The sequence below is a fragment of the Dasypus novemcinctus genome, chromosome 9 (genome assembly GCF_030445035.2).
Source record: "Dasypus novemcinctus isolate mDasNov1 chromosome 9, mDasNov1.1.hap2, whole genome shotgun sequence".
NCBI lineage: Eukaryota > Metazoa > Chordata > Mammalia > Cingulata > Dasypodidae > Dasypus > Dasypus novemcinctus.
Genome location: NC_080681.1, coordinates 66346418 through 66365930, shown reverse-complemented (window position 1 = coordinate 66365930; position 19513 = coordinate 66346418). Strand labels below are relative to the sequence as shown.

At 39.3% G+C, this 19513-nt stretch overlaps 1 protein-coding gene across 2 annotated transcripts in view; it reads left to right on the top strand.

Annotated features, from left to right (window-relative positions):
• PGM1 (phosphoglucomutase 1) overlaps positions 1 to 19513 on the top strand; it is a 60862-nt gene that overhangs the window by 37095 nt on the left and 4254 nt on the right. For both annotated transcript variants that reach the window (XM_004448928.4, XM_004448929.4), the window contains exons 6-9: positions 659 to 813; positions 3261 to 3376; positions 12083 to 12218; positions 14952 to 15135. In XM_004448928.4, coding sequence (XP_004448985.1) covers positions 659 to 813; positions 3261 to 3376; positions 12083 to 12218; positions 14952 to 15135 — 591 coding nt within the window. The remainder of the gene's footprint in view (positions 1 to 658; positions 814 to 3260; positions 3377 to 12082; positions 12219 to 14951; positions 15136 to 19513) is intronic.

Genomic DNA, 19513 nt, shown 5'->3' with positions numbered 1-19513 from the left:
CGATACTTTGTATGTCTACTTAGTTGAAAACAGATTTTTTTTGCTGTTGCTATTATTCTTTAACATCAGCTAGAATTCAATATTTCCTAAAAAATAATTTTTCTTATATCAAAATAATCTGTTTGTTGAGCACCTCCCATGCATCAGGCACCAAGGAAGCAGTGAAGGTGGCAGTATATTTTGTTGGGAACAGCACTAAATAGAGGGCCATGATTCAGAAGTTCTTCCTTGAAGAAGCTTGCTTTTGTTCTTCAAGTGATGCCTGGTAGATCCACCAAACTGTGTAAACAGGCAACATTTCCTCTCTCAGTGCCTTCTCTGTTCTTCTCTGGGAAAGAAGTGATTGGTTCCAGAGTTGAAAAAGGCCTAGCAAGTTAAAATTAGCTGGCTTCTGGAGGGAGAAGAAAGTATTGGGCTCAAAAGGAGCCTGAGCTTGCACTTTAATTGAAAACAGTTTTAATTCTGGCATAGAGGTGACTTTGTTAGTATTGTACAAATCTATTAAATATGAAATCCAGTGTTTCAAACCCAGTATGAATAAATGTGTCAGCTTTTTAATTTTATAGTTTTAAATTTTATAGAATCCCCACGTAAAGTTGTTTGGTTTTTTCAGCAGTTTGGTTAAAAAGACTTCCCTTTAATGCTCTTTCTTGCAAAGGATCGAAACATGATTCTGGGCAAGCATGGCTTCTTCGTGAACCCTTCAGACTCTGTGGCTGTCATTGCTGCCAACATCTTCAGCATTCCGTATTTCCAGCAAACCGGGGTCCGCGGCTTTGCACGCAGCATGCCCACGAGTGGTGCCCTGGACCGGTAGGTCTCTCCGTTCCGTGGCCTTCCTTGTCTCTGTCCATTCTGGTCTTCATTGTGCTCTGACTCTGCCTGGGACGCTCTTCTCTCCTCCCCCTGCAGCTTAGGTGTCTCATGTAAAGTATATGCTAAACAAAGAGTTATTTTGGGGAAGTAGATGAAGCATTTTCTGGATTAGATGTTCTCTCTGCTCCCATAGCACCCTGCACTTCCTCCATCCTGTACTTAATATACAGTGTTTTGATAGCCTGCTTAATCGACTTTCTCCTTTCTCAGGCTATAAATGTCTATAGAGAAAATACAGAGCAAGACAGTATTATTCACCATCCTAAACTCTGCCTGACCACCTAATAGGTGTGCACATATTAGGGCACACATGCATACACACACACCTACTCGCATGCACACACACACAGTTTTTCTTAAATGAATAGATAGATGGATGGATGGATGGCACTTTAATTGAACAGGAGGCATCATTCTAGAGGATCACTTTCCTTTAGCAGTGTGCATAGAGTTTGGGAGAAAGAGCCGTTTTAAGTAATGTCAGTGTTTCAAGAGAACTTTCACAGACATTTTCCCTATCTACCTCCATCGTATGCCCATGCATACACAAACACAGTAAATATTTATTTGTCAAAAATCTAAATACACAGAAAGCTCTAATAGGCTAAAAAAAAACTACCTTCAATTTTTAGGAGAAAATGGAACCAGTGACAATAAATGGTTTACATACCAGATTTGCTTGTTTATTTATTATGTATTACTCATTGTACAAAGTCTTTAAGATGACTTATGAGATCACCTCTAAAATGATTGAAAAATATAAGTAATAAATAACAAATAAAGAGCAAGGGTAATATTAATCAGAACATGTCAGATGCCCAGAAAACGAATGAATAGAAAAAGAAAAAAATAATGAATGAATAAAAGGTAAAGGCCAGGGAAGCAGGCAGAATGTATACATCTAGGCTTCTATAATAATAGCTAATATTTATTGAGCATCACCTTATTCCAGACACTAAGATTATTATGTGTTTTAAGATATTTAACTTTCAGACTAAGTCCATGAGATAAATGCTATTAATAAGTCCATTTTACAGGTTTATAGGTGGGTAAACAAAAGGACAAAGAAGTAATTTGTCCAAGTTCACCCAACTAGTAAAGGACTGTGTCAAGATTTGAACCCAAGTCTGCTCTGTGCGTCCAGCTACACAGTAGTTTTCCATGGGGTGCTACAGAATTAATGCTTTGTTTCAACTACTAAGAAAATACTGACTAATACTCATGTAATGGTTTGTAGTTTATCTAGTGCTTCTACTTCACCATCTCAATTATTCCTCACAGTAATCCTTATTTTATAGCAGAAGCAACCAAAGAACAGAGAGATTAACAGTTTCATCCAATCAAACCCCACAGCCAGGTCTTCTGCCTCCCAGTTCTTCTAAAGTCGTGAGCTGGTTTGTGGCTGTGCTGTTGTGTGCATATGAAACATATCAGCTCTTGAGATATACATTCTGTGTCATCCAAGAACAGTTTAATTCCAATTTTTTGAAAAATGGGTAGTCATATAGATTCTCATCTTGAAATACCTCATTCATCAGATAAGGTTTATTGTACTTTCACAGTTTGCAAAATCCTAGATTTAATTTTCCTAAGCTGTTAGAATCCAAACATGACATTGCTTTGCTAGGGATAAGGCAAGCATTTTGGAAGGCAAATCTTACTAAAACTTATCAGGTAACTTTTCTCATTCAAAGAGAAAGTAACTTAAAAAATAAAGAAGTCCCTCAAAGGAAGTTTTAAATAGTCTCATGATGTATAGGGACAAGTAAAAAAATTATTGTTGGAGGGGAAGGGGGACCATTGATCAGTGTGGGCAAAGCCCTTGCAAATGGGGTACTCCCTGGGGGATTTCCCTATGGATCCTCCTGAGAAATGAAAGGAGCGTTGACTGGACAGTTGGTCTACCTGGCTGTGTGACCTTGGGCTGATTATATAGCATTATGGGTTCTGTTTCCTCCTCAGTGAAATACTGACCTCTCAGACCAATATTCCATGACTCTGTAATATTATAAGTGCATTAAGACATCATTCTTTCGTTACTTATTGAATGGTTCGAGAGGCAGTCTGTATCTACAACAGATTTGAATAGGCTAAAAAAAAACACAGATGTGCACATTTTGCTCCTGTTGCTTCTCCTAAAATATTAAACTCGGAGGTCTGAATTCTTTCTTCTTCCTCTTTTACCCCCTCCCCTGAATCCACCTATAATAGCTCATTGTGCACTAGTTTTCTCTTATGGTTTTCCACAACTCTTAGAATTATGTATACCTCCAGGCAATGCTAAATGGGACCCTTGATTACAATAACGGTTGCTAGTTTCCATCCCTCACATAGCTATGCTAACAGTCCTGCTGTGATGTAACTTTGATTTCATGCCTTTGAAGGGTGGCTAATGCTACAAAGATTGCTTTGTATGAGACCCCAACTGGCTGGAAGTTTTTTGGCAATTTGATGGATGCAAGCAAACTGTCCCTTTGTGGGGAGGAAAGCTTCGGGACTGGTAAGTGTATACTCCTGTGCTAACATTTTCTTGCCTGTAAACACTGCTTGCAGTGAAAGCTTAGACTGCTCAGGCAGCACTGAAATAGCAGCGGTAGCTGATGTGTCCTAAATCAAGATACAACTTATTTATAACAACCCTGATGAAGTATACACATTTGAAAAGCCATGAGCACATTCAGCCAGGAAGGCTAATTTTACTTTCTGAGGATCATGTCTACTGAGGCAGGAAGTTTGGGGGCCTTCTTGGTGGCATGGGCACTGAGTCCCAAGGGATTAAACAAAGTGATAAACATATTTTTCTTCCCTCAGTGGTCAAGGAAACCTTTATAAATGTTTTCATTTCTGGGAAGAAATATGGTAGAGCAAGTCAGTTTTTCGTTTTTATTTAAGGGGAGGTTTCAGCACAGTATTAAATCTTTCTCTTTAATAGGCTCAAGTTTTCTATAGCAACAAGTTATAATTTATCAATGCCAAATGAAAGGAGACTAGACTATTATGGTGGAACTAAATTGCTAGGTGATCAAGAAACTAAAAATATATCCTTGTCCTTTAGAGTATGTGTGTAAATTGTAGTATAGTCAAAGAGTGGAACATGGTATGAATTGGGGGTGACCCAAGACCTTTATACCCTTCTTTGTGTGCGCTCCCCTCCCCTTCTATGCCTGCTCAGGTATTGACCTTAAGTCCCACTGCCTTCATGATCTTTCCTACTACCCCATTACTTAACCTTGCAATTAGGTTGCAATTCATACCAGATTAAACAGAAAAGAAGGTTGATTTCATTTATTTTCTACAAGTCCTGGATGGGGCAGGTAGAATGAACTGGCATATTTGAGTGACAAATTTACACAGTTCTAAGCAAATTTATATCCTTGAGGAAGTGGAGTGCTCCCTGGCAATGAATTGGCTTGATGGAATTGGAGGGTATTAAAAAAGGTGGATGAGTCTTGGGTTTGACCAGCGTCCACAAAAAAGCCAGACAATGTCCCAAGATTCCAGGTTGTTGATCATAGATTACAACGCTATTGCTTGTCTTTAACTCTTCTTAAAATGTGGATAGTACCACATTACTCTACAGGATACTCAGTAAGTGTCTAATGAATCTGTGGGGTGGTTTTCTCCCATGAGATTCCCATCCGTGCTCTCCAATCCAGGCTTGATATCATTCATTCTTCTTTATGGATGAAGATATTTTTAATTGCAAGCACCACATCTAAACATTTGGTTTCCTGCCCCTATTGGCCTGTATCAGTGCTGAACCTAGTGCATGTGAAACAGAGGAGTCTAGAAACAGGTTTCCCAAGATGTTTTGAAGAATACTAGTTCCATGAGAAGGTTCTGGTGTCCTGGAAGATTGGGAAACTTGGGATACATCTCACTGTCCTGAATTTTCACAATAATATTAGCATTTGAAGGTTCCAAAAAATTCTCCTGTAAGGGATCCTATTAGTATAGTTTTGCCCAAACATAGCCGCAGTATTTTCTGTTTTTCTTTTTGGTGATACATCCTCTAACAGCTGGCCTCACAGACCCTTATGTGAAGCACTGGGCAAAATGCTCAGTACCCCAGAGTCCAGTAGGAGTGGAAGGTGTTCCTCTCTCACATGACAGCACTTTGGATACTTGAAGGCAGCTCTCAGGTCCTGTCTTTTCTACTCCAGGCTGTCTCTAGTTCCTCCAACCATTCTTCACTTCCCATGGTTTATAGATCATGTTTCTAGATGCTTCCTAGTTCACCAAATGCCTCTCTTAGAAGGTCATGCCCCAAATTAAGCCCATATCCTCCAGGGCTGATATGACAAGTGAAGAGTAGGGTAGGATGACTATTTCTAGTGATTTGACATAACTTTCATTTATGTCACCTTCTGGGATTATTCATAATACTGTTTAGCTCGTGGAAGTTTGTAGATAATTAAGCCCTTTAAAGATTCCACCCATGAGCATTTGTTATATTTGTAGAATTGATTTCTTTAAACCAAGCATTAGACTTTAGACTGTCCTTGCTAAAGTTTGTTCTCATTTATTTCTTTATTTACCCACTCAGCAAATATTACTTGCCAACTGTGCTTTTTTTCTTCCTTTTTATATCCTAAGAGAGAATGCATCATGAGAATAATCCAAAGATCTTCATCTCTCTTTTTGAAAAAAAAGATAACTATTCTGTAGTATTTCTGAATCAACATTCTAAAAATCATGCTGCATGGCCATGAATCTCAATTCTATGAATGAGTGTAGCTGAAACTAACTGAATTTCTAGTCTCTTAATTTATTGAATTCATTTCCACCTAACAGTTTCCTTGTTGGTGAATGTAAGGTGTTAGAGATTCTATAATCTTTGAAAGATTTGAATTCTTTGGCTTAATTGAGTACTGGACAATTTGTTTTTGTATTTTTCCAGTCTTGAGCAGAGGCAGTTCCTCAGGAAAGCCCCCCTGACCTTCCAGAATAGGCACATCCCCTAATTATTGGCACCCATGCCTGACCCTTCTTATACTTGTTGCAGCTGTAATTTTACAATGATTAATGATTATTCGATTAGTGTCTGTTGGTTCTCCTGGACTATATGTTCCATGAGGATAGGGGCCACATCTGTCTTATTCTGCATTGTATTCCCAGTGCCTTCCATAGTGCCCAGCAGGTAGTAGGGACTCAGTAAACACTTGTTGAATGAATGAGTGAACACACTCTTTGCCTGGAAACCTCCATTTAGAACAGAATCTTGGTATTAGAAAGGAAGGGACTTTGAAAGCCATCCAGTATCATTTCCTGTGGGATGCTGGAATCCTAAGTGACCAGTCAGTACTTTTCTGCTAGATGCCCACCTCAGTGGAGAATCCACCTGCTGTGGTCTAGGACTCTTGCGAGAACTCAGTGTCACTCCCATTCCATAGTCTAGGGTCTGGGGCCCAAGGTCTTTGTGAGAAGAGCAAGTTTTTAGAAAAGAAAAGGAGTTCACTTGCAAAGAGGTATAAAGGGGTCAGATTTCAGAACTAGCTTATCAAATAAAACAAACCTCTGGTGTTTAAAAGAAAAAATCACATAATACTACTAAGGTTACCAAGTATACATAAGTCTGTTCATAGTGAAGAAACAGCAGCTTTCTCACATGGTTATCATAACCATAGAGGTGAGGATGCTTGCTCAGACATCAACATTGCAAAAGCCTGGCATAAAGATGCTTTTGTTAAGAATCAGAATTGCTCAAGGTTGTGTATTTGGGGGACCAGAACTAGACAGAGTGAACCTATTAATTTTGGTTGATTTCAGAGTGCAAATTTGTTTTTCTCCCTAACTGTGAAGCATGCTGTGCACATTTATACACAATGGTGTCAGGGCAAAGCCTCAGTTCTGTCTTACCTTGAACCTGGTGGGAAATTGAGAGGGAAACTGAAAGTGAAGCCACTGAATGGAAATGGGAGACTTGGGAAAGAAGGATAGGAAACTGGATTGAAGATCAACTTGGTATCACTTGAAGATATGCCAGTAAGTTCTGATCTGATCAGATCTAGTGCTTAGCGTTGTTTTTCCTATCTTTAAAAGGCTCTAGTGATAGTACATAACATAGGAGTGAAATCTTGAAGAAGTACCATATGACTGCTTTGCAAATTAATTTCTTACTAAAAGTCTTTCATGTTTGCACATCATTTCATCGATCTACTCCATAAATGTTTATTGAAGTGTCCCAGAGACTATGTTAACCTCTGGGACACAGTGTGAGCAAGACTTCCTTGAGGAGGGCTCTGTGGAATTTACATCTGAAGTCAGACACTTGCCAGGTAATTACAAGGGCACTAAGTAGTAGAAGATAAAGTACAGGGTACTCAGAGATTTATATGGGGCATTTAACCTGATTCTGTGGATATAGAGGATCAGAGTTTTTGTCTGATTTTCTGTATGTTCTAACTTGCTTAGCTCTTGGGCATATTTATCTGTACACTAAAGCCTCCAGGACAAAGTTGGTGAGTCCCAACTGTAAAGATTTCCCAAAAAGAACACCCCAATAGAATAGGCTTATACCCTAATTTCACCTTACTCAGTTAAACTTACTGCATTTGTCTTCCTCACCTCTATGTCTGTGTTCACCAGCTAGGGAAGGGGGCATGTCTTACACATCGTGGTGTTTTCCCACATACTTGAAACATGGTAGACACTGATTCATATTTGTTGGATATAAAATGAAATTTGTCTTAACATCTAGTACCTGCCTATTAGGCATTTATTTCTCCTCCAAAGGAACATCATGGAAAGGAAACAGATGTCCAGGCAATGAAGGATTGATTGTTAGATGGAAAGTCTAAGAGTTTTTAGAGGAGGATGCTCTGGTATCTCGAGGGGATCTAGAAAATGGTCCTTGAGGAGCTTGCCTTTCTTCTCTGAGGAAAGCCATTTGTGCAGAGGAACACAAAGCAAACAGAACTGTGGCCATTGTGAGCTTCTGAGTCTCTCAGCCAAGGAAACTGAGTTTTAACAATTCTTTGGTAAAACCCTCATTGAGAACTGACTGTGTGCCAGGCACCAGCTGGAGATACACTCTGAGTATAGGGCAAGAACAGACTGTAATGGTAGAGTAGGGGGAAGCACAGAGCTCTGGAAAGAACCTAGAAAAGGGAGGCCAAGAAGGCGTGCTGGATGAGGGTCAAGTTGAATGTAATTGCCAGAGATATTAGTGCATGTGGGGTGGAAACTTCCAGGCCGAGAGAACAGCATGCTCAGGGGTTACAGGAAAAGCCAGAGATACAGAAAGAGAAAGAGAAAGGCAGACAGACACATGCTGGTGTTCTCAGAGAACCCCATGTGGCTGTTTTTGCGCTGCTGTGTCCCCATACTCAGCCCTTGCCTGGCAGGGACAGGAACCCAGGCAGCACCTGAGACACATTTACCACGTACTGGTAAATGCAACCCAATCCCTAAATGTCAGCAAGGGCTGACATTTTTCTTGGCTGAGACCCAGAGTATACGTGGACTGAGCTGAGTTCGTACTTTTTACAAGGTGCTGATTAGGCTGAAGTGAGGTGACAGGTGTTTGAAGATGCTGAAAGGGCATTCCTGAGCTCGATCGAATGCGAGGAGACCCAGGGCACAACCCACCGCCGCCTGGGTGTCGGCCGGGCCTAGCAGTCCTTGTTGACAATGTTTTCCCTTTTCTCACAGTTAAGTAAGTTTGGCATCTTTTTCTTAGTAAAAAAAAAAAAAGATACAAGTAATTCGTGTTCATTATGGGAAAATGAGGTAAAGAAGAAGGAGAAAACCACTGTACTCCCATTGCCCAGAGAAAAAGAGCATATTGGCATATGGTCTTCCATTTTTCTTCCCAGTATGTACAATTAGGGAGCATTATTTTTGAAAGCTTAAAAAGGTCAGTGGAAAACATAATAATTTTCCCTAAAAGTTTTTTATTCTCCCCTTTGTTCATAACGGCATCTTGCATTTATACAGTACTTAATAGCTTATAAAATATATTTTATCACAGTAAATTCTCACAACTGTGAGAAGGGTAGCATAAACCCATTTTATAGTCAAATAAACTGATGCTCAGAAAAGTTAAGTGGCTTGTGCAAATTAAAATAATTCATATGTAACACAGCCTTAAATTTAGGTTTTCTGACTCTTATGTATAAACCTTTTCTACTGAACCACACTTTCCACAACTGCAAAAACAGTAGCATTAGAAACATAAGAACATTTACACATGCATACATACACACACATGCACACATATATGCTACTGCCTTTTTTGCTAGAAACATGCCATCATTCATCAGAATACTGAATGAAATGAAATCTGCCCAGCCTTCATGAGTATTAATCAGAACTACCTAGAATTTGATACATTCAAGGTGACTAGTGAGATAAATCAAAATTTCCAAAGAGACTGTGATCAGGAAAATGGAATAGGATATTTGTTTATGTTGCCCAGGGAAGATATTTCATTTATAATATTAGTGGTGTAATTTATTATCTCCAAATAATCAGAGTTGGGTGAGATTTTCAGTTTTATTTTCATTTCCACACACACACACACACAAAATCAAATACCTTGCTAAGAGCAGGAAAAGCACAAAGGAAAACTGTTCCTTGTGCTTTGTCTCATTCTAGTTAAAAAAAAAAAAGAGGGTAAGGGGAAAAGAAGGAGGGAAGGAGGAAGAGAAGGGAAAAGAAATATTTAAGAAGGAAGAAAAATCCTCAGAGGAACACAAACAAAAAATTCCAAGATGTATACTGCTGTCATGAATTCCCAATATATGGGGAAGCTGCCAGAATCTTGCTTCTCCAGATGAACTGTTGCCAAAATACATCATCATTTGCAAAATCCATGAAAAGGTAGCAGAGAACTAACTTTCTGTTCCTTAAAATAGCAGTAAAAGCAAATAAAAACCCATAGATAAATAAACATAGGTAAGCATTTTCAATTTGTTATGTAGAATGCTAAAAATGTTGCCTAATATCTCTAATTTTGCCAGCATTCAGGTTTTGAGGACTTTCCTTCTAAACATGATGATCCACTGAAGGGAAATTCTTTTGAAAGAAAAAAGTTTTTATCATCCAAAAAGAGATTGTTAGAGTAGATTAATTAATTGATTAATTCATTCATGCACTGTTTCACAGTTATTTATCAGATTCCATGTTCTATGCTAATCACAGGTCTTAGTTAAAAGGATAAATAAGAGATTTTCTCTGCCTTCATGAAGCTCATAATTAGTAGGGAGACAAGCTCAGAAATTGAAGCTCAAGGAGGATGATGTCATGCAGATGCTTTTAGCATGTCCCTATAGGAAAAGAAAGAGAAAAGAGCTGATTGCTGCCTAGGGGAGCAGAGTGCCAGTCTCACAGAGAGAGCATATTTAAGCTGAATCTAAAAGTATGAAGAGCAGAAGGGAACAAATTTACCACATGCCTACTATGTTTCCAGCAATTGTGCTAGATACTCTGACAGTTCTAAGAAGAATTAACCCAGGGAAGCGGATGTGGCCCAACAGATAGAATGTCCACCTACCATATAGGAAGTCCAAGGGTTCGATACCCAGGGCCCCCTGGCTCATGTGGTGAGCTGGCCCATACGCAGTGCTGCTGCGCACAAGGAGTGCCAGCCCACGCAAGGATGCCCCAGTGTAAGGGTTCCCCTCGCTCAAGGAGAGCCGCCCCGCGCGAAACTGCAGCCCGCCCAGGAGTGGTGCTATACATACGGAGAGCTGATGCAGCAAGATGACACAACAAAAAGGGACACAGATCCCCAGTGCTGCCTGATGAGAATACAAGCAGACACAGAAGAACACACAACGAATGGACACAGAGAACAGACAATGGGGGGTGGGGGGGAAATAAATAAATCTTTTTTAAAAAGGGAATTAATTCAGTAAGAAGTCAAGAAGGGCTGATAGGCACATAAAGAATTCATGCAGGGAGCAGATGTGGCTCAAGTGGTTGAGAGCCTGTCTCCACATGGGAGGTCCCAAATTTGGTTCCCTCCTGAAAATAAAACAAAGACAAACAACAAGCAAAACAAATGAAAGAACCAACTCAGGGAAGCCGAGTGACTCAGTGGTTGAACACTGGCTTCCCGCATGCAAGGTCCAGGGTTCATTTCCCTGCCCCTGGAACAAAAAAAAACAAAAACAAAAAAACAAAAAAATTCATGCAATGCCAATATCCTAAGCATATTGGGATTATAGAGGAGTTGTATAGGGTCCTATTCAGAAATCAGAAAATAGAAATCAATATAGTCTTTTTTTTTTTTTTTTTTTGCCAGAATAAGGAGTTTAAAGGCAAAAAAAATGAGAATTCTTCTCTACATCAGGCCCTTGGTAAAGTGTCTTCATCTTTCTTTGCCAAAGACCAGGCATTTAAGCACATCCGGGGGAGGCAGTTTGTCAATTTTGATACTGGCAAGGGCTTTAGAAAAAGAGAGAAGACATAGGTTATTAAACAGATCCCTGTGCTTAAAGAAATAGCCTAGAACTGGAGCTACTAGATCCACTCATGGGTCTACTTTTAGGGCTTTGATACTTTTTACCAAACTGCTTTCCAGCAGGATTGTACCAATGTACACTCTCACCAGCAGCGTGCTGGAATCCCATTTCCCTTATACCGCCCTGATACTGGGTGTTCTTGCCTTCAAATCTTTGGCCATTTGTCAAACAAGCAGCAGTATCTTGTCGTTTTAGCTTTAATTTCTCTTCTTAAAAATAATGCCGGCTTTTTATTATATTACTGGTTATCTGTATATATTCATTGGTGAATTGTCTATTTTATATGCTTGGCCTTTTTTTCTACTGAGGTTTTGCTTTTTCCTTTTTAATATATAAGAATAATTTCTATATTGAGTGTATTAAACATCTATCCTACACTGCAAAGATTTTTTTTTACAGTTTGCCAATAGCCTTTTAATTTTATCTGTAATAGGTTTGTTATATGGAAACGCTAATTTTAAAAAATAGGTAAATGTATCATTTATTTTTCCTTCATGAATTCTGTGTATACATGTATTTATCACCACCAAGATTTTAAAAAACATATTTATATCTTCTAGTATTTAAACATTTTCAGTTTTTATATTTGAGTTTTTATCCATCTGGGTTTTTTGGGGCATGGGAATGGTGTTCTGTAAGGATAAAAACAGAAAAAAATTTCTTTTTAAGTTGGAGTTTATTTCCAAGTTCTTTGGAGACATCACATTTATCATAGCTGCTTGCTCTCTCCCTGCCAGGTTCAGATCACATCCGTGAGAAAGATGGACTCTGGGCTGTCCTTGCCTGGCTCTCTATCCTAGCAACCCGCAAACAGAGTGTGGAAGATATTCTGAAAGATCACTGGCAAAAGTATGGCCGGAATTTCTTCACCAGGTAGGCAGCAGCCTGGCTGGGGTGTGAGGTAGGGGAAGCAGCAGGGAGAATTCTCATCCATACCAATTCTTTCCTATCATACGCAATAATAAAATCCTAATTCATCCAGCCTCTACCAAAAAGTGATGAAGTTAAATTTTATATCAGGGAAAAAAAAAGGCCTTTAAAAAATTAGTTAACATATTCAAAAGAATACTTCGTTAGGATTTTAAATGTGGGCATGTTAATAGTGCAGGGTTTCAATTCAAAAGAGTGTATTAGAATTTTATTTCTGCTCCTTACCAGATTGGGAAGTCATTGAACATGTCCCTGTATTTCAATTTTCTCATCTGTAGAAAGGGGAAATAACAGTTAATCTATCAGGAGGATTGAATGAAATATGAGTCTGAAAGTGTTTTGTAAAACTCTTGTGCACTAAATGTATGGAAATTTTTATTCTTAAATTATGAAAACAATTATACTTAGTACAAATAAACTTTTGTGATTTACCAGAATATACCTCATTCGTAGATTTACCAAATATTTACCAAATCCTACTTTCTTACTCTCTACCAGCTGCTACAGATTCAGCAGCAAGCAAATACTTAGAATACTTAGTAATTCTTCTTTACCATGCATAATTCTCTTTTTAAAAACACTTATATATATATGTGTGTGTGTGTGTGTGTACTTTTTTTTTTTTACCTGTACTGCTTTTCACTAATTCTAGTTTGCCTTTCCTCCAATAAAATCATAATCTAACAAAAATTTTCCTGGACCTCACATTTCAAATTCTAGGAAAGATATATGAGAAAGAGAATATTAGATAAATTGTACAGATGTAATTTCTCTGGTCCTCAATTGCCTTTTCTATAAAATGGGTGAGTTAAACTAGAGAATTTAAAAATTATATTACAGTTTTAAGAGTCCATGATCTCTACATAGTCAAGAAGGAACTCAGTCTGAAGCAACCTGAGCTCCGTAATCAAAATCCTTTTATTAACTTTGGGTTCCTCCTAAAGTTATTCTTTTTGTGGAAAGCTTAAGTTATAACTGTCACCTGTATCTCACAGTAGACTGAGAACCAAGGCAAGAGTCTCTACTCTTGGAGTGCTAGAAAAACCTGGTAATTCACAGCAACAGTCATGAACTCTCCAGAGTTTAGAGTGTTATGAAAGCACACCACATCTGTTTTTGTGCTCTGTGGTATCACCAAATACCTTACTCACAGGAGACATTGGGTAAATTTTTGAATAGATAAATAAATGAGTTCATGAATGAACTGTAGGTAGAGTTGAATATGACTAGGAAGGGTTATTCTGAGAAGGATCACTCTTGAATTCATTAAAAGTCCCCCTCTAAAAACGATTTTAACATTTTTATCCATTTCAGTATAACTACACAAAATATTGCAAATGAAGCTTTTAGAATCTGCATTTATGACTGTTAAGACTCCATATACCCTCCATTTATTTAACAAAAGTGCTAGGCACTTTTGCATGTGTGCATTGTTTCCCATTAGCCTCAAAAGAATTAATGATAAGGCAACTAAAATACCAAGAAATGAAGTCTCACAGTTAGTAACCGGTGGAGGCTGGATTCATAGCTCGTTCTGTCTGATTCCAAAGCCCAGATTCTTTCCGTTACACCCCTCTGTGCCTAGGATTTATAGAACATTTCCTTGGAACACCCAAAGGTCACAGATGTAAAACATATACACCTGGTTATAATTTCTTGCTGTTTATCATTTTAACTGGGGAAAAAGAGCTGACCAAGATTAAGGGGACTATTTTGTCCTTGATTCATAGAATCCTGGGGCAGAATAGGTTAGCCTTAATTCCCAGTATTTCCCATGTCTCAGAGGTGTCATCTTGCACATATCATATTTGTTTCACTATCATAAATAAATATAGACTCTGCTATCTTGAGCCTCTAAAAAATAACTCTCTCAAGAGGGTGTGTGCCACTAGGTCAAGGAAAGCCACCTGTAAGAGTCTTTACCTCATAAGAAAGAAGTCAAGAATAATTCTTGAAGAAAAAAAATAGAATTTCATTTGTGATGCACTTTTTTTTCCCCTTGGCCCTTTTGCGATTTACATTAGGTTTGCTCTGTCAGGGTGAATCTAAAACCCTTTGGACCAGAATCTGCTCTCCCTGAAATTACGGAGATATTTCAAATGTAAAGAGTTAGGGTTTGGCTCCTTCTTCTGGCCAGTGAAAGACTTGCCCTCACTTTAGGACACTTCTGTGGAGAATGGAACTCTCCTTAACTAAATGCTCAGCAGTTTGTTCAGGTCACAAACTGGGAGCATTCCCAGCATTCACCCCAGGAAGTTAAAGGGGTTGGGAAGAACAGCTCCTCAGTCATATGCTTATTTATGCACAGTTCTCTAGAGATAACGTTGCTCTAATTCTACCTTCTCAGAATGAGGTGATTAAATATTGCATAGTATCTCTCAAAAGCCTTTGAAACTTCTTAAAGCTTTATTCTGTGGAAAAGCTAGGATGGGGTTTTTGGTTATTCAGAAGGGCATAACTCTTCCCTGAAATCCTCTAAGCCGGCAAGTTTTCAGTTCTGTCTTCCATTCCTACCTAACCTTCTCTATCCCCAGCATGACATGCTCATTTATCTGCCAGCTTCTTCTGAAGTTAGGTGGTTTTGGGGGAGGGCCAAGCAAATGATGAAGAAAGTGCTGAAATACCTTTGTGTGATCTGAAGTCAGCCATGGGCCTTAACTTGATGACTTCTTCCAGGTATGATTACGAGGAGGTGGAAGCTGAGGGCGCAAACAAAATGATGAAGGACCTGGAGGCCCTGATGTCTGATCGCTCCTTTGTGGGAAAACAGTTTTCAGTGGGTGATAAAGTTTACACTGTGGAGAAAGCAGATGACTTTGAATACAGTGATCCAGTGGATGGAAGTATTTCAAGAAAGCAGGTAGGAATGTGGGAGAGACACCTTTGGAGCTTCATTTCTGAAGTCTCAAAGGAAAAAAGAAAAAGTCCCTCGGTCATTTTTCTTTTGCTACCTTGTTTTCCCGGGGTTTCTGTGGAGGCATGTGTGACCCTCACCTGTACCCGTAGGGAAACTGGATTTTGCCCTGATGCTATGCAATTCCTCATGCCCTCATTCTGAGATTCTTAGCCTAGTTTCCAGAGGGATTTGTACACCTTTGGGAATTATATGCAAGATGCCCATGTTGAGTGTATGTGCAAAAAAAAAAAACAACTCCAGAATCTAAGGAAGGTGCACAGCAAGACGAGAACCCGAGCCATCTCTGGATAGGGACAGATTTGTTGGGGTTTCCCTCAGTGTGGGCCACATACACAAGACTGCAGGAGGCTGGTTCAGCTCTTTCTCTCAGCTTCTCAGGAACACTCAGGGACCAGGGTCCTCTCGCCTCTGGTTCTGTCATCTGCTCTTGTTGCAGAATGGATGCATTTTTGGTAATTCAGAAACAGTGACAACAAAGAGGTGGGACTATAAATCCATTGCAACATAATGTTTTTGGTTTTTTTCCTCTCTCTAATAGATCCAGATTTTTGGGCTTTCTCCAAGCAGCCAACAGGGATTTATTTAAAATCCCTCTTTAGAGAGCAGTTAGTGGACAGGGGATGGAGCATGGCAACCTTCAGTGCCAGAGAGTTCCCTTTCTCCATATTTCTAGAAATAATTTTTCTATGTAAATTTCTTACATAGGAAAAGAGAGGACTTGGGGTGGAGGTATAGAAAAGGGAGGGTAGGGCCAAAAGGATGGCAGAGGAGAGCAGACACTTTTGTAATAAAGCCTTCACAGAGAGAAAGGAAGTTCAGCAAAAGTAAACCCAAACTCTGCACTGCACTGAGCACCTGTTAGGAGGGGGAAGGGGGCTGAGGTGTGCGGGGGGGTGGGGGGGTGGGGGTGGGGCATGGGCCTGAGCACTGGGCTGCTCTCTGCATTCTGAGGAGGAAGCCACAGCTCCACTTTCCATAGTCAGAACACCTGAGCATTTAGATGGAACACCAGGCAGGAGAAAAAAATGTTCCTAAGTAGGTAGATCATCTGCAATAAAGTGAAAAGAATTCAAAAGCTCCAAACTGAAGCTGTGGGGCAAGAAGACCAATCCTGGTATTGTTTCTAGAGAGAATTAACTATATCCTGACCATGATGACTAACTCAGGTGTGGGCCCTGTAGTTCAACTACTGTCTGCCCTGTTTCATTTTTAGTGAGGGTATAAATGTCATTATAAGGTGCTGCTAATACAGCCGCTGACTCTTTTGCCAATTATTTTCTTGAGCTCTTTAACCTGAAATTCTTTTTGCACACAATTCTGCATCTCTAGGACAATACTGGTCATCTTTGACAACCTCCAGTGCTGCAATTTAGGGAGCCTCTGTGGGATGGTAGAAACTGAGTTTTAGGAAATTAGAGTAGAGGAAAGAGTCCTGTAATGGATGCCAGGTAACTTGGATTCTTCTGGATTCCCTGTGTACCAGCTGTGTGACCTTGGGCAGGTCTTGTGTCACTAAGCTTCCTCACTGGCAAAGTACAAATCACCATACTTGTCCTTTCTACCTCACATAATGTGAGACTCCAGTGAGGCAAAACTGTAAAAATAATTCTTTGGGATCTGCAAAGCATTAAGTGAAAGTCAAGACCATTCCTACAGCTCTTGAGCCTTCCAGAGTTAGAATTCAATTAAAAAAATACCTCTATTTTGAACTCGGGTCTGTGCTAAATAAATCCTGCCCTCAAATACTATACATGTAGTGATTATCAATCTGACCTGGCCCTGACTTTCCCTTCTAGCCCCCTCTCTCTCCATGACCCGACCCCACTCTGACTCTGAACTTCTCGCAGTTTGGGCATTAGGTGTTTCTGAACTAGTTTTGCACTCTCACCTCTTGACATTTAAACAGCTCCTCCCTTTACATGGAACACCCTCCCTCCATCCATATTTGACTAAGTTCTCCCTCATAACACTTTTTAAATTAAAAGAAAAATTGAGATGAAATTTATACAACATAAAATACACCATGTTAACCATTTTAAAGTGTACAAGGCAGTGGTTTTTAGTACATCTTCAATATTGTGTCACCATCACCACTATCTAATTCCAGAACATTTTCATCATCCCATTAAACAGTCACTTCCCATTAGTGCTGCATCCCCCCTCACCACAGTCCTAGGCAACCACTAATCTTTTTTCTATCTCTATACATTTACCTACTCTGGACATTTCTTATAAATGGAATCATACAATATGTGGCCTTTTGTGTCTGGCTTCTTTCACTCAGCAAAATGTTTCAAGGTTTGTCCATGCTATCTTTGACATCTTAGCTCAGAAACCTCTTCTACCAGGAAACTATCTCTGACCTCCAAACCTGGGCACTTTTCCATTCTTTGTGCTTACATAGTGCTCTGGGCTGGCCCCTAGCAAAACACGTCTTATGCTGAACGGGTTTTAGCCTGCTTCTTGTCAGTCTCTCTTACTGGATTGCAGGCAACTCAAGGGCAAAGTGTCTAGTTCATCAGTAGAGTCCCAGCCATGGCGTCTAGCACATCGAAGACTCTGCTAAGTGTTTGTTGGAGGAAGGAAGGTACAAGGGTGCATCATCTGCAGGTCCCTGGTGGTGGAGACCTAGAAGCAGAGACTTTTCTTAACTGACAGGTCTTCACAATAAAACACCTCTTTATTTGTTTTTTAATCATCAAGAGGCACAGAATTATAGGCGTTGAGATCGCCTGGATCTGTGGTCTAGTCCACATTTCTCATTTTAAGGATTTACAGATGAGATTAACTGATGCACCCAGTGTGATTAAATCCTGGATAGGCTTTGGTAGAAAACAGCAGAGGAGTGGTGTCTCTCCTGCTGATCAGTGTGGGCGGTATGGAATTCTTATTTTCATGGGAGAATTTGCAGACTCATAAAGCCAGAAGAGTCCTCAGTCAACTGTCTAGCCTGCCTCCTTACCTCAGGCCAGAGAATGTCACCCAAGAATTCCCAACCATTTCCTCTGAAATGAGAAGATCAGCAGAGAGAAGGGCTTGGCACTGCAGTGGATTGTCCCGGCTCTAAGTTGTCACGCATCAGTGGGAGATTGCCTATTGGATCACTGTCAGGAATAGCCAGTCTCTGCCATTTGGGACATATGACTGTGCTGATTTTGAGGTTATCAGTGTTATTATTATTTTTAGAAAAGTTGTAGATTTACAGGAAATCATGCGAAAAATACAGAGTTCCCAAACACTCCATCCCCCTCACACAGAGATTTTTCCATTATTTAAATTTTGTATTAGTTCGGCACCTTTGTTACAATTTAGTAAAACAATAATATTATAATTATATTAATTAAAGTCTATAGTTTACATTAGGCTTCATTATTTGTATTGTATAGTCCTATGTTTTTTTTTCAAATTTTTATTTTAGTAACATATAGAATCTAAAATTTCCCCTTTTAACTACATTCAAATATATAATTCAGTGATTTTAATTATATTCACTATGTTGTGCTACCATCACCACCATCCACTACCAAAACTTTTCATCATTCCAAACAGAAATTCTGTACTAATTAAGCATTAACTTCCCATTCCCTATCCCTACTTCATCCCCTGGTAATCTGTATTCTAGTTTTTGGCTCTATGAATTTGCATATTTTAATTATTTCATATCAGTGAGATCATACAACATTTGCCCTTTTGTGTCTGGCTTATTTCACTTCACATGATGTCTTCAAGTTTCATCCATGTTGTATGAATCAGGGCTTCATTCTGCTTTACAACTGAGTAATAATCCATTGTATGTATCTACCACATTTTGTTTATTCATTTATCTGTTGACGGACACTTGCGTTGCTTCCATCTTTTGGCAATTTTGATTAATTCTGCTATGAATATTGGTGTGCAAATATTTGTTCAAGTCCCTGCTTTCAGTCCTTTTGGGTATATACTTTTAAGTGGGATTGCTGGGTAATACAGTAATTCTGTACTTTCTGAGAAACTGCCAAACTGTCTTCCACACTGGCTTTTACATTTTACATTGCCACCAGCAATGAATGAGTGTTCCTTCTTTACATCTTCTCCAACATGGTAATTTTCTATTTTTTAATAGTAGTCATTCTTCTGGGTGTGAAATGACATCTCGTTGTGATTTCGACTTGCATTTCCCTAATGGTAATGATGTTGAGCATCTTTTCCTGTGCTTTTTGGCCATTTGTGTATCTTCTTTGGAGAAATGTCTATTCAAGTCTTTTGCCCATTTTTATATTGGGTTGTTTATCTTTTTGTTATTGAGTTGAAGGATTTCTTTATGTGCTCTGATATTAAACAC